Here is a 14446-nt window from a genome sequence, read left to right on the forward strand (position 1 = left end):
AAAGGCTGCAGAAATGTCAGACTTGAGAACCGCTGCCACTATGAGGAACAAAGGCATGGGATGTCCACCGGAGCCTATGGGATGCAGGTCATCCTTGAGCAGGGCACAGAGACGTGTCACCACCCTTTCTATAAGCGCAATCTCCTCTAACACTGGTGCTCTGACATCCGATGGCATGTCATGTGCGGCCTGTAGATACATGGCAACCGTAATGGTGGGCTCCCCTTGGGGCTGCTGCTCATGACCGGGAGCCTCTACATGGATCACACCTGCCTGTTGATATTGCCTCTAGGGCACACAGCTCCTCACGTGCAGAGGATCACACAATGTAGGATGAGCCATACATATGTACATGTGATAAATAAAATTGAACCCTGCATGTATTCGAAGGTTTCTGACAGGGCATGGACTGGTGCTGACGGGTGCAACAGCTGCTTTCCTGGATCAACTTTATGGCGTGCCATGGCATTGCCCACCTTGGCCAGCACTCAGAGTGGCACAACATGACCACATCAAGATCCGACCAGTGGAATCGGTTGCTCTCATCATCCATAAAGCCTTAAAGCTTCTGCCCTTTCTGACACCCTCCCCCCACACAGGGTGCCATTACCCCCTCACAAACACAGAGTGTGCATTGTTAACAGATGGATGGCACACAGTACCTCCCTTCATGCCCACACAGCTTTTCTCCAGTAATCCCAGACCCCCTCCCTTTCAGAATGCAGAGTGCGACCCCTGTGTATCCACTCCCCCCCGCTCTCCTCCCTTTAAGAATGCAGAGTTAGACTACTGCATAACTCCCCTCCCTCCTCCCTCCCAGAATGCAGAGTTAGACCCTGCATTTATACCCCCTGACTCCTCCTTTTAAGAATGCAGAGTTAAACCCCTGTGTATCCCCCTCCCTCCTCCCTCTAAGAAGGCAGAGCTGGGCTCCTGTGTATCCCCCCTCCCTCCTCCCTTCTAGAATGCAGAGTTAGATCCCTGTCTATCACCCTCTCTCCTCCCTTCGGTAGTGCAGAGTGAAGACCCGCCGCTTTTCAGATCGTGAACAGGACGGCACGTGACCTCCGCCCATTCAACAAAAACCTGGCAGTGTCGGTGGAGAAGAAGCGGGCTGTATAATCAGCATAGGCAAATAATCTTTACCATATGTTGATTGTGGTGCCACCGCCGGTGGGGGGGGGGGGGGGGGGATGGGGGGGTGGGGGGGGGGTGCGTGGTGGAGGGGTGGGGATTGGGGGGGTGAGGGGTGGGCGGGGGAGTAATGCACTGTCAATTCAGTCTCATTACTCCACAGGTCACAGCATATTATTAAAATTTCCAAAAATGCCGAGATTAACCAAATTAAACACTTTATTACCGCTCCACAATAAAACACACCAAGCCATGAATCTTTAAACAACAACAAATTATCTATTTATCAATAAACCAAGTCTTATACAATACTGAGATAAATTTATGTCTGAAAAGACATTCTACCTTCTTAGTTCTCCAAACTCTCCTGCACACATACATACATTCAAAAACCAACGATTAACCGGTTTTAAAATGATGTCTTAAATTAGACCTGTTTCTCAGGTATAATAAAATAACTGGGTTGTATGTCCTGGTGTTATTTTCCCGGAGCAGTGATGTGTCCCAGTGTCGAATAGCCAGATGCCACTCGAGTTTGATGAACAGTCTGGAATGGATAGGCGTTCATGGCACTTCAGCTGCAGCAGTATTCACACTGATCTTTCAGGAAGCAGTATAGCAACAGGTCTATTTAGATTTCGAATTAGCCGTCTAACAGTAGAAAATTTACAGAGTTTCCAGAACTCCCAGAAACGCAGAAGGTGATAGAAAGTCACTCTTGAGACAAAGACTTCTCAGAGACCGGAAGTAGAAAGGAATTTGCTACCTCTGGTATTCCAAAGATTCCTTTCCAGGTGAAACGCAGCCTGTGGGACAAAGTAGATTTTCTGCTGAGAGAGACAAATTCTTCCTTCAAGGGAGAGCATGCTTTGCTGGTCTCCAGATCCAACTGGTTCATGTCAACTTTACAAGCAGTCAAACTGATACAATATGACACGTGACTGCATTTCTGTTGCTGTTGCTTTGGAACAGGCTTGTAGCTCTCACACACTGATGCACAGAATATTAAAAACTTATTTCAGTCTTACAGGCACACAGACCCCGCCCTTAGTTTTTAAACAAAGGGGAGAACACGCCCATGACGATAGTCATTGCCTGGGACTTGTGTGGCACGGATGTTACTTGCCACTTATCAGCCCAAGCCTGGGTATTCTGCACGGATTACTTCATTATCTGACTAGTCGTGAATGGGGCTGAACATTGTGCAATCACCAGCGAACATCCCCAATTCTGATCTAATGATTGAAGGAAGATATAATCGTCGGCCATGCGGGATTGGTGAACGGGACAGGACATCCTCGGGAAAGAGGCATAGTTGATCCACTGTAATTCCTGATGCCAGATGTGAAGCCACTTCTTCACACGCACACATTTGTGCCTGTACAAACATCCTGTATTGTGCCCACCTAACCATACACATTATTTTTCACTCCATAATGTTGTCACAGGGCACCCTTCTGCCCTGTACTGAAATGTGACCTCAAGGTTCCCGTAGCCTGTCATTTTAATTCTTGAAATTGCTCTCACGCTGTTCTGCCTGTTCTCAGACTTCTGCACTGTTCCAATGAAGCTCAAGGTAAGCTCGAGGAAACTTCGATGTGGCACTTTGCAGCCTTCTGAGCTCAACATTGAATTCAACAATTTCAGATTGCAAACACTGACCCCATTTTGATTGTTTTTTTTTTCTTTGCAGATTTTAATTTTGCTCACTTTTTCTCTTATTTTTGCTTTTCGACGGCAACTGTTTATCATTCTGCCATTCTCACATACTCAAGGCACATCTTTCTGTTTTTTACCTGTCCCATTCCCACTCCCTTTGGCCTTGCACCACCTGCTCTTCGCCATTTAATCTCTCTTGCCTGCAACCCTATCACAGACCTTCCCTTTTATTCTTTTCCCACTCTCTCTACTTTTGCTTCCTTAAAATCTATTACATTTCCAACTTTTCCAAATTCCAATGAAAGGCCATCGGCATGAAAATATGTTTTCCTTTGCAAGGATTGTGTTTAACCTGCTGAGTAATTCCAGCATTTTCGTCATTTTATTATAATTGGCGAAATGGGGCTGGTCAGGGAACGTCTATATTGTAACATTTAGGAGTGTCACAACCATTAGAGCGATCTAAGGTTAACTGTACCTTCAGCAATGTGTTCAGCTATGTGTTCTTCAGCTATGTATTGTGGCAAAAAAAACCAGGAATGTCCAGTGTGATACTTGGCATATGATTTCAGTTTGGCAGCAATAGGGATGCTCATGGTCCTGCTTCTAACGGGTTGGTGATTATTTTTAAAAACAAAAATCTGATTCAAGTGTCTTGCATGGAAAGAGCTGTGATGCAAAAAAAAAAATAAAATGAAAGAATTCTGAATTAAAATAAATCTACTTTTAAAACCATCCAACGGGACACTTTATTATCACACAGCATTATTTTACTATGTTCCACAGTGCAGCTGAATTCAAAAGTAACGTTTCACTCCAACAACAACAACGCAATGACACGTCTGAAAGGGCTTCACAGGAGGCTCAGAAGGCGAAATTTCACAAGATGTCACAAAAGGTAACATGATGGCATATGGCTTCCGGCTTGGTCAGAGAGGCAGGTTTTGTGGAGCTTCTTAAAGGAGTGAAGAGACATGGAGAAGTAGGACATCAGAAATATTTTTGGACAAGCCAAAATCACGACAGTGGCCACGATGCATGACACGCTCACGAGAATGTGCAGGTGTTCACTCCCACACCAGGTGTGAAGCAACAAATGTGGAACCAGCGAGAGCATCCACATTCACACTTCACCTAGGAAGTCATGGGCTCTGCGCACTGATGGTTGTGTGGGTCACTCATGCGGCTGAAGCTATGCATCCACCTCTGGGACTCTCTAATTCTCTCCATTGCTGTGGACCCGGCGTCTCCTGCAGCCTTTACTGGCTGCTGGAATGTGTCTGATGGTCAGAGTACTGAGCAGTAAAATCAGAATGAATGGGAGCCAAGTGGTTAAAATGCGGACAATCCAGTCATATGTAGCCCATACACGTGACCATAAAATATTAGTTTTATGCTGCAGAACCAGGGTATATTGTTAACTATGTGCTAGGCTTATATATAAAATGAAAAGTGGTAGCTTTCATACAGATTAGTGTAGACACAGTTCCTATCATCCGCGCCACTCTTTCTTCAGTGGAAAATTTTATTTTCAGCTTCTGGCAGCAAATGGCTGTAAATTGATCAAATGTGAAAGCGGCCGTTAACCAGACAGAACTGGCTGATGTTGCATAGTTTAGGACCGAATGGAGACTGCATATTGGTGTGATGGATAGGAAAATGAGTGGGAAATAAATACCAGCAATCCGGTTTAACATCGCAACGGTGATAATGACCAGGAGATCCGTCATCGACATGGACACCAGGTAATAAGTGATACATCTGGAGAGACCGCATTTTCCTCTGGGCAGAATCACAATGGTCAGTAAGTTCACTGAAACAGAGAATGGAGAAAGAGAGACTGTGAAAAAGAGGGAGAGTGCCTGTGTGTGAACAAGTAACAACAGAAAAGATACTTCACGGTCTCCTAGCAAAATCAACAGTTTTGCAGCATTTTGCGTAAAATTTACAATTTTGACAGGTGATTCTGAGTTGAAGACTATAGTTTATGCTACAGACACTGTTTCTGTGTTTAAAACATTCATACTGATTAAAAATAAGACAGGAAAATGACATCGGAATGTAAAATGTAATGAAAATCAATGGAGAACAAAATGGCATCGGAAATATTTTGAAACCAACGGAAAGAGCTTGCATTTCAAACAAGTTATAACCTAAAAACGACCTAATACGCCAAAATCAGATGCATTACTTTAAAATTATTCACTGTTGGAAAATCAGTCAGCCAATTTGTTCGAAAATATCCTCAAATATTTAGCGTTTGCCGGGTTTGCAGACGATATGTCGGTGAGAACGCAGGGATAACTCCGAGCGCTTCTCCTGATAGTTGCCCGGGATGTCCAGTGTCGATCTGTACTAGCAGTACTGGCAGATGATGAGGTCTCATTGGAGCATTCAGCAGTACTGCACTGTACCTTGATGTACAGTACTGTACCTTGATGTCAAGGGCAGGCACTCTCACCTCACCTCTGGATTTCTGCTCATTTGTATACATTTGGACCAAGGCTGTAATGAGGTCAGGAGATGAGTGGCCATGGCGGAACCGAAACTGAGTGTCGGTGAACAGGTTTTTGCTGAGCAAGTGGCACTTGATAACACTGTCGGTGATCCCTTCCATCCCTTGCTGATGATCAGGAGTAATTTTCCACATTGCCAAGTAGATGCCAGTACTGTAGCTGCACTGGAACAGCTTGGCTATGGGCGAGGCTAGTTCTGGAGCGCAAGTCATCAGTACGAGTGCCAGAATGTTGTCAGAGCCCATAGCCTTTGCAGTATCCCGTGCCTTCAGCCGTTTCTTGAATCGGATTGGCTGAAGACTAGCATCTGTGATTTAGTTTAGAGATACAGCACTGAAACAGGCCCTTCGGCCCACCGAGTCTGTGCCGACCATCAACCACCCATTTATACTAATCCTACACTAATCCCATATTCCTATCACATCCCCACCTGTCCCTATATATTTCCCTACCACCTACCTATACTAGGGGCAATTTATAATGGCCAATTAACCTATCAACCTGCAAGTCTTTGGCATGTGGGAGGAAACCGGAGCACCCGGAGGAAACCCACGCAGACACAGGGAGAACTTGCAAACTCCACACAGGCAGTACCCAGAATCGAACCCGGGTCCCTGGAGCTGTGAGGCTGCGGTGCTAACCACTGCGCCACTGTGCCGCACTGTGATACTGGGGCCTCCCTTCGTTCTTCCAACCAAAGTGAATACCTTCACACTTCTCTGTATTAAATTTCACCCGTCATTTTTCTGCCCATGCCACAAGCCTTTCTTTGTCTTCTTGAAGTTTATCACCATCCCCTTCACAAACGTAGGTCTAAGTAATTTATATATGTGTATATACCCTTTCTGTCCCCTCATCAAAATACTGCAGCAAATTAGTTAAAATCCGTGCTGGATTTCCTAAATTAATCCACATTTGGGCCAAGTGACAGTTAATTTTGTCCTGAATTGTCTGAATTCATCCCATCACTGAGCCTAAACTGACTGGCCTGTAGTTGTGGGATCATTCTTACACCCCTTTTTGAAGAAGGGGTAATATTTGCAATTTTCTAGTCCTCTGGCTCTACCTCAGTAGCTAAGAACGATTGAAAGATTATTGCCAGTGCATCTGTAATTTCCACCCTTACTTCCTCAGTATACTTGGATGTATCTCCTCTGGTCCTGGTGACTTATTAACTTTAATTAGAGTCAGCCTATTTAATACCTTCTCATTTTTAACTTTTTAGCCCATCCAGAGTCCCAATTACCTTCTCTTTCACTATTATTTGTGTAAATTACTCTCCCTTGGTAAGGAAAAATGCAATGTATTCATTCAGTACCTCATCCATGCCCACTACCTCCAGGCATAGATCCCCTTTTAGGTTCCTAATCGGCCTCACTACCCATTTCACCATGATATTAGTGTTTGTATCATGTAGAAGACTTTTGAATTCCCTTTTATTAAAGCTGCTTGTCTCTTCTCATAGGCTGTCTCTTTTTCTCTTATCTGCTGTTTCTTCACTTCCCCTCTGAACCTACTAGATTAGCCTGGTTTTCAAATGCATTATCCACATGGCGTCTTTCGTATGCAACCTTTTATGTGCTTCGTCTTATTCGCTATCTCTTTCATCATCTAGGGAGCTCTGGACTTCTTTGGAGGGGTAGAGAGATCTGATGTCCATCGTGAAAAGGAAAGGATTTGGGCTAGGAAAGTAGGAATTATCAACGTGACTGGGGGCATCAGAAGAAGTGTCACAGATGGAGGTGGGAAGAGAATGAATGGGACGATTTCACAATGCATGTAAGCATGCTGAACAGGACCAGTCCACACAGAATTCAACAGTACACAACTGGCCCTTTGCAAACTGAATATAATCGTGCTGATCTAGCCATGTTCACACCGAATTAAAATTGTTCAAATGGTCCTGTCCACATGAATCATAAAATCAGAATACAGTGGATGCTGGAAATCTAAAAGGAAAACAGAAAATGCTGAAAATACTCAGCAGATGCTGCCAGGCCTGCTCATTATTTCCAGCATTCCACGTTTTTAATTCAGACTAAATTAACTTCACTGACGTGGACCAGCCCACTCTGGCAGTACTTGTGTTTACCTGGACCTGTGTACACTGAAAGCAACCATGGTCAAGAGGATCTTGTTAACTCAGAATGCAAGTGTGTGGAACTGAATCTGTGGAGACTCAATGTAAGTGCATTGAACTGAAGCTGTGTCCACTGAATGTAATCAATTTGTGTTGAGCTTGGCTGAATGTAGCCATGCTGAACTGGACAAGTCCACATTGAATATTACCACACTGCACTGAATTGAATTTTAAAATACTCAATGCAATTTTACTGAACTGGTCTTGTCTACCAGAACTAACCAACACTGACCTGGACAAATCCATGCTAACGTTAAGTATACTGAATCAGATCTATCCACATTGAAATTAACGGTGCTGATCTGGACCTTTCCACAAGGAATATAACCGCCTTGACCTGGACCTGGACCTGTCTGTAGTAAATATAACTTCACTGAATTGGACCAGTCCACACTGGATTCAACTGTGCTGAACTGAACGGGACTTGCCAAAACTCAATGTAAATGTACTAACTGGTCCTCACGACCAGAACTATAACAGCACTGATATTTTTATTTGTTTATGGGATGTGAGCATCCAGCATTTATTACCCATATCTAATTATCCATGAGAAGGTGGTGGTAAGCTGACTGCTTTAACTGCTGTAGTCCATGTGGAGTTGGTGCACCTACAATGCTGTTCAGAAGGGAATTACAGGATTTTGATCTAGCGACAGTGAAGGAACGGCGATATAGTTCCAAGTCAGGATGGTGTGTGGCTTGGAGGGGAACATGCAGGTGGTGATGTTCCCATGCATCTGCTGCCCTTGTCTTTCCAGGTTGTAGCGGTCCCGGGTTTGGAAGCGACTGTTTAAGGAGCCTGGGGGAGTTTCTACAGTGCATCTTATAGATGGTACACACTGCTGCCACTGTGCGTCAGTGGTGAAGGGAGTGAATGTTTGTGGATGGCTGCTTTGTCCTGGATAGTGTCGAGCTTCTTGAGTGTTGTTGGTGTTGCACCTATCCAGGCAAGTGCAGGGCATTCCATCAGACCCCTGCCTTGTTGATGGTGGACAGGCTTTGGGGAGTCAGCAGGTGAGTTACTCGCTGCAGGATTCCAAGTCTCTGGCCTGCTCTTGTAACCACGGTATTTATATCGCTACTTCAGTTCACTTTCTGGTTTATACTGACATTAACCTTACTGAACCAGTATTTTCCACACTAAAATTAACGGTGCTGAACTGGAGCTTTCTGCACTGAATATAACTTCCTTGACCTGGACCTGGATCTCTCCATACTGAATATAACAGTTTTAAATTGGACATGTGGACATTGAATTTAACAATGCTGAAGTGAGCCGACTTTGAACTGTATGCAACCTTTCTGATCTGAATCTGTCCACACAGAATGTAACTTACGTTGAAATGGACCAGCTTAAACTGAATATAAACATGTTGAACAGGACCTGTCCACACTAAATGTAACAACGCTGCACTGTGTGCCTTCACCCCGAATATGATTGTGCTGAACTGGACCTGCTCAGATTGAATATAACAGCACTGAACAGGACAAGTCCTCACTGAAACCAATCGTGAAGAACTGGGCCTGTACACGCTAAATGTAGCCGTGCATAACTATGCCTGTCCACACTGAATACACAGACACTTGCATTAAAGGGAATATACAATCTCAGAGAGATTTAGAACCATGTTACACGAGTGACTCATGATCACACGGAATGAACAATGATCAGAAGCAAGAACTAGGTTGTGTTTTCCTTCAGGATCAGTATATCTTTGGTCACTTATATCTTGTACTGAGACCACTTAACTCAGCATTATGCGTGTTAAGCCCAATAATTCTTCGTTACAACACTCATTTTCACCATTGCAAAAGCCTATTTAGATTTCAATTCTCTTTTCTGAAGAAGTGTAACTGGGATCATTTTGCAATCTCTGGGTATTTTATTTTGGGCGCTGTGTCAGATCCCTTGAAAAAACATTCCATTCCATCAAAACAAAAACATGAGCCTGACATCAGCTTCACTAATATGTTTGTTTCAATTACTGTAATTAACACAAAAAATATCTAATTATCTCCCTGGAGCCTGACATCAGGCATAAATGTAAAAATCTTTCACCATAGTGCAGAACGCGCTCAAAGCTTCTAACAAAAATGCATGGGTCGTCAAAAGGTCTGGTTTTTGCCATTTACTATCCCATCCTTGCAACTATCGGCGTTCCAGGTAAAGTATTGTAGTTAGGTATTAGTTATGGGAATCATTGCTGACGATGCAAACCATTTAATAGCATATTTTATTCAATTTAAAGGCATAATTGCTCCCATTTAGTGTGGAAATATCTCCCCTTTACCGGTAAAATTTCACATTTTTAAAGGGATAATTTCTCCCCTTTGTAGTGGCAACTTTTCCATTTAAACTGTCATAAATTCTCTCGATTTTTACATTTTCTATTTCTTCTTTCTAACGATATAATTTTCTGTTTTAAGGATAAAATTACTTCACTTTATTGACATAATATCTCGTCATCAATTATGTAGTTTGCTGATTTAACATTGTAATTTCTTTCCTTCAGTGGCATAGATTCTTTTTTCATATTACATGTATACTATCTTCCTTTGACCGGATCCATTTCTTCCCTTTAATAATATAATTTCTCACATTTACTGCTACCTTCTCACGATGTAAATGTAGTTCCATTCTGTTATTGACACTGTTACTGTGGATTAATTATCATACTGTTATCACTGTTTAAATGTAGTTCTATTGTGTCATTGACATTGGCAGGAGCAGAGTAATTCCCACAAATGATTCATTGATTGAGATTACTGAACTATTGTATAATCCCGAGTGAACTTAATGAATGATTTTATTGAACGGGCAATATTAAGCATCAGATGGTTGATAAAGTATAAACAATGCAACTGCGGCCAATTGAATGATCTGTATTTGCTTCAACTCACACAGCACAGTGTTTCTGCTCTCAGTCTCTAACTTTCAGTGCTGCACCTTGGCTTTTCTCTTCCATATTAGCTGCTGCCGACGGTTCTACTGTGGCCGTTGCTGAGTCCGGATTTTCCTTCTGCTCCTTGTAACTGGCAATGCGCTCGATTGTTTCCATCTTCATTCTGTTCTTCACATTGAACGAGACCGCATCTCACATCTAATGCACAAGGTTTAATTTTCAATTTCCACTATGGGACTAAGTTGTTCATTTATACCGAAACCTCAGTGCTGTACTGAAAACGTGCTACATTGTAGAAGGGACATTTCTCCGAATGAGACCTCATCATCTGCCGATTCTGTTGGTTTAGCTCGACACGAATATCCCAGATGACTATCAGGAGAAGCACCCGAGTTACCACTGAGTCCTCTCCAACATCTCTTTCGCAAAATCAGAAAACTCTAATTGTCCGTTCGCTCGTCTCTGCTTGAGAATGTTCTTGAACAAGTTAACTGTCGAATTTTCCGACAGTGAATAGTTTTACTGCAGTTCATTGGATGAGGGCGTCTATGGGTCTCAGCAAAATATAATGCACTTTAAATGCAGTTTCCACCCCACCCCGAACCCCACCCCACCCCGCGCCACTACAGTCTTGTTTTAGTATTTTAAGTGTTTTGTTGTCTTGTTTATCCTCTTAAATATCTTCTGCTAGAGGTTACTGTTATGTTACTTTTCTTCTCCATTTGATGTGCACACATTAATTTTGATGCTTCGTTTGTCTCAGCTATACTTATATTGGTTTACATTTTGATGTCATTAGCTTGCCATATTTTTCATTTGAGTGACTACTTTAAAAACAGGAACCGAGCAGAAGGGATCGTTTCCAACCCAGGGTCAAGTGTTAAAGCTGTAAATTTTGCACGTAATCCTGTAAAACTAATGAGGATTTTGTTGGGAGTGGGACTTGTAACTGTTTTTTTCTCGCTCTGCCTCTCTCACACATACACTCTTCCTCTTTCTCTTTCCTCTCTTAGCCTCTTTGTCTCTATTGCAGCTAACCTGGCAGTGATTGTGATCCTGGCCCGAGGAAAATGTGGTCTCTCCAGATGTATCACTTATTACCTGGTGTCCATGGCAGTGACAGATCTCCTGGTTATGACAATTGCCGTGATATTAAATCGGATTGCTGGTATTTATTTCGCAGACAGTTTCCTGTCCATCACACCATTATGCAGTCTCCGTGTTTGCCTGAACTATACAGCCATAGACAGTTCCGTCTGGTTAACGGTCGCTTTCACATTTGATCGATTTATGGCCATTTGTTGCCAGAAGCTGAAAATAAATTATTGCACTGAAAGAACGGCGGCTCGGGTTATAGGGACGGTCTGCATACTGAGCTGTGTAAAAAATGCCTTCTGGTACTTTATATATAAACCTTTTTATATAATTAACAACATACCCTGGTTCTGCCGCATAAAAGTAATATTTTATACATCACCTGCATGGGCCGCATACGAATGGATTCATCGCATTGTAACTCCTTGTCTCCCATTCATTCTGATTTTACTGCTCAATATTCTGACTGTCCGACACATTCTAGCAGCCAATAAAGTTCGCAGGAGACTCCGGGTCCACATCAATGGAGAGACTCAGAATGACCCAGAAATGGAGAAGCGGAGAAACTCCATTGTTTTGCTCTTCGCCATCTCGGGCAGTTTCATCCTGTTGTATTTGACACTTCTTATTCATTTCCTCTACGTCCGAATTGCAAAAGTTAACTATTTTTCTGGTTCCAATTTCAGCGAGTCAAATGTTATTCTGGAGGAAATCGGATATATGTTTCAGTTTTTGAGTTCTTGCATCAATCCGTTCATTTATGCAGGGACCCAAAGTCAATTTAGAGTCGAGTTGAAGAAAGGGGTGAAATATCCGATCAGTCTAATTGTTAAATTATTTAAATGATGAAAATAATAAAATCGATCATGAATTGCAGATTATATTCCATCTTCTTGTACATGACACACATGGCCTTCACTTCCTGGTACACTTACCCACTCTATGAATTAAAACAAAATATATGGAACACTGCATCAACGCACAATTCAGTGTTGTGGCATATTCCCAGTTAGTGTCCAGTTCTCTTTCTGCTGTTGACTCAGGCCCAGTGCAGTCCCACCAGCTCCGAGCGCCCAGGAGCATATTTACATTCATGTGGGAGACAGCAATTCCGACCCCTGATCTGATATTGGATACCAAGTTTAACTGTTTACTTATAGGACCAAAATATTCCTCCTGGTATGGTTTGGACCTGGAGGGTATGATAGGCTCTGAAATGAGACCACCGTCCCCCACATTGTTCCCTATTCACTAGGCACCACCGCCCCCACCCCCCACACCCTCCCCCAGCAGCACTCTTCTCCCATAAATATAGAAATAGAGGAACCTCTGCGGGGAAATGACAGAACACCATCTAGTTCACCTTCTACTATTTTAATTGGCCAATTAGGACAACACTCCATTGATATAAAACAAAATAAAATCAGTCAAAAAAAGGTGTCTGAATTTTAAAGGGATATAAATAATAAACACCAAAACCATCAGAAAAGATACTTTTCAAATTGAATGGGAATATTATCTTCACTATCCACTGTGGACTCCAGCCTAGTTCGCCTTCAACCATCCTGGCAGTCACATGATTCAATGATAGCGGAGTTATTGACCAATCATACAATCAGTTAGTCTGCAACAGACCAGGCATGAGGCGAGGAAGCTCCCAGTGGTGGAGGCCTTTAGGATCCAAGAGCACAAAATTAATTGCAGCGGTGATGCTGAAACCTGCTGTCACTTTTCTGGTCCATGAGGCACCACCGTCTGCTTCCTGTGCAGCTGTCTAGCATTCCATTATTCAGAAGCATCATGCAAAGGCGACCCCTACGTCTGACAGAAGGCAACGTTATCCTGATCTCGCACAGCCCAACTTGCTGATGTGACCCAGGATTCCAAATTGCGACCAGTCAGGTGCAAGTAATGTATTAGCACATCTTCCTGCAAACAACAGGCGCAGAGATGCAAAATGGACCCCACATTTGAGTTCCTTATAGGGCTAGAAACTCAAATTGCAAGAATTCTTTTGAGGATTTCTGTTATTGTCAAGTATGGATGTAGTCTGAATTATTTTTGGAAGGGTTGTGATGGGTTCATAAATTTGCTAAAGAGTTCTGCTGCATCGTCGATTTGATAACATGCCAAATTAATTGACACCCTTCTGACACGTATTTTACTAACGGAATGCCGGGATGGCTGCACAGGAAGCAGTTGGTGGTGTATCGCACCCCAACAAATCAATGCTAGTCTTCTTTAGCACCACTGAGATTAATTTCATGCCCCTGATTCCTAAAGGTCTCCACCAGTGGGATTTTCTAGTCTCCTTTCTGTGTCTGTTATAAACTAATCGATAGTGATTCATTAAAATAAAAGCAAACCACTGTGGATGCTGGAAATCTGAAATAAGAACAGAGAGTACTGGAAATATTCAGCAGGTCTGGCAGCATCTGGAGAGAGAGAAGCAGCGTTAAGGTTTCAGGTCAGTGACTTGTGATGACCAGTTCTGATGAAAGGTCACTTCCTGGATCGTTAACTCTGCCTCTGTCTCCACTGATGCTGCCAGTCCTGCTGAGTATTTCTAGCACTTTCGTTTTGATTTATTTATGATAGGGATTCATTGCCGTGATTAGTTAACAACTCCATTAGCATTGTATGACATGACTACCGGGATTGTCGAAGACAAACTAGACTGAAGTGCACAGTGGATAGTGATGATAATATTCTCATTCAATTTGACAAGTTTCATTTTTATGGTTTTGGTGTTTATTCTTTCTACCCCTTTAAAATAACAGCGCTTTTGTTAGATTCATTTTATTTTGTTTTATGACACTGTGGGTCTCTTTCTAATTGAAATTGGCCACTCAACCGAGTAGAAGGTTGCACCATGCACCCTATCAATTTGGAGCCAGACTTCATCTTTATAGTGACAGGACGCAAGTGCTTGCTTGCGTGTTATCCGATCAAACTCTTATGCAACTGACTCATATGTGACGACGCCTGCCAGGAATCTGG

General features: G+C 42.8%; 2 protein-coding genes across 2 annotated transcripts in view; both read left to right on the forward strand.

Moving 5' to 3' along the window:
- The window catches only part of LOC137349258 (zinc finger protein 16-like), an 824782-nt gene that overhangs the window by 412126 nt on the left and 398210 nt on the right, over positions 1–14446 (forward strand). The window lies entirely within an intron of this gene.
- LOC137348440 (probable G-protein coupled receptor 139) lies at positions 9543–12292 on the forward strand. The gene is made up of 2 exons (XM_068013750.1): positions 9543–9612; positions 11385–12292. Exons 1-2 carry the CDS (start codon positions 9543–9545, stop codon positions 12290–12292), a joined length of 978 nt encoding a protein of 325 aa, XP_067869851.1.

The sequence above is a fragment of the Heterodontus francisci genome, chromosome 34 (assembly GCF_036365525.1).
Source record: "Heterodontus francisci isolate sHetFra1 chromosome 34, sHetFra1.hap1, whole genome shotgun sequence".
In the NCBI taxonomy this organism is placed as follows: Eukaryota; Metazoa; Chordata; class Chondrichthyes; order Heterodontiformes; family Heterodontidae; genus Heterodontus; species Heterodontus francisci.

Excerpts from the sequence above, each read along its gene's own strand:
- LOC137348440 (XM_068013750.1), top strand. The coding sequence starts at position 9,543 with ATGCATGGGTCGTCAAAAGGTCTGGTTTTTGCCATTTACTATCCCATC. Across the intron at positions 9,613-11,384 it reads TGCAACTATCGGCGTTCCAG|CTAACCTGGCAGTGATTGTG; the intron begins GTAAAGTATTGT and ends TCTCTATTGCAG.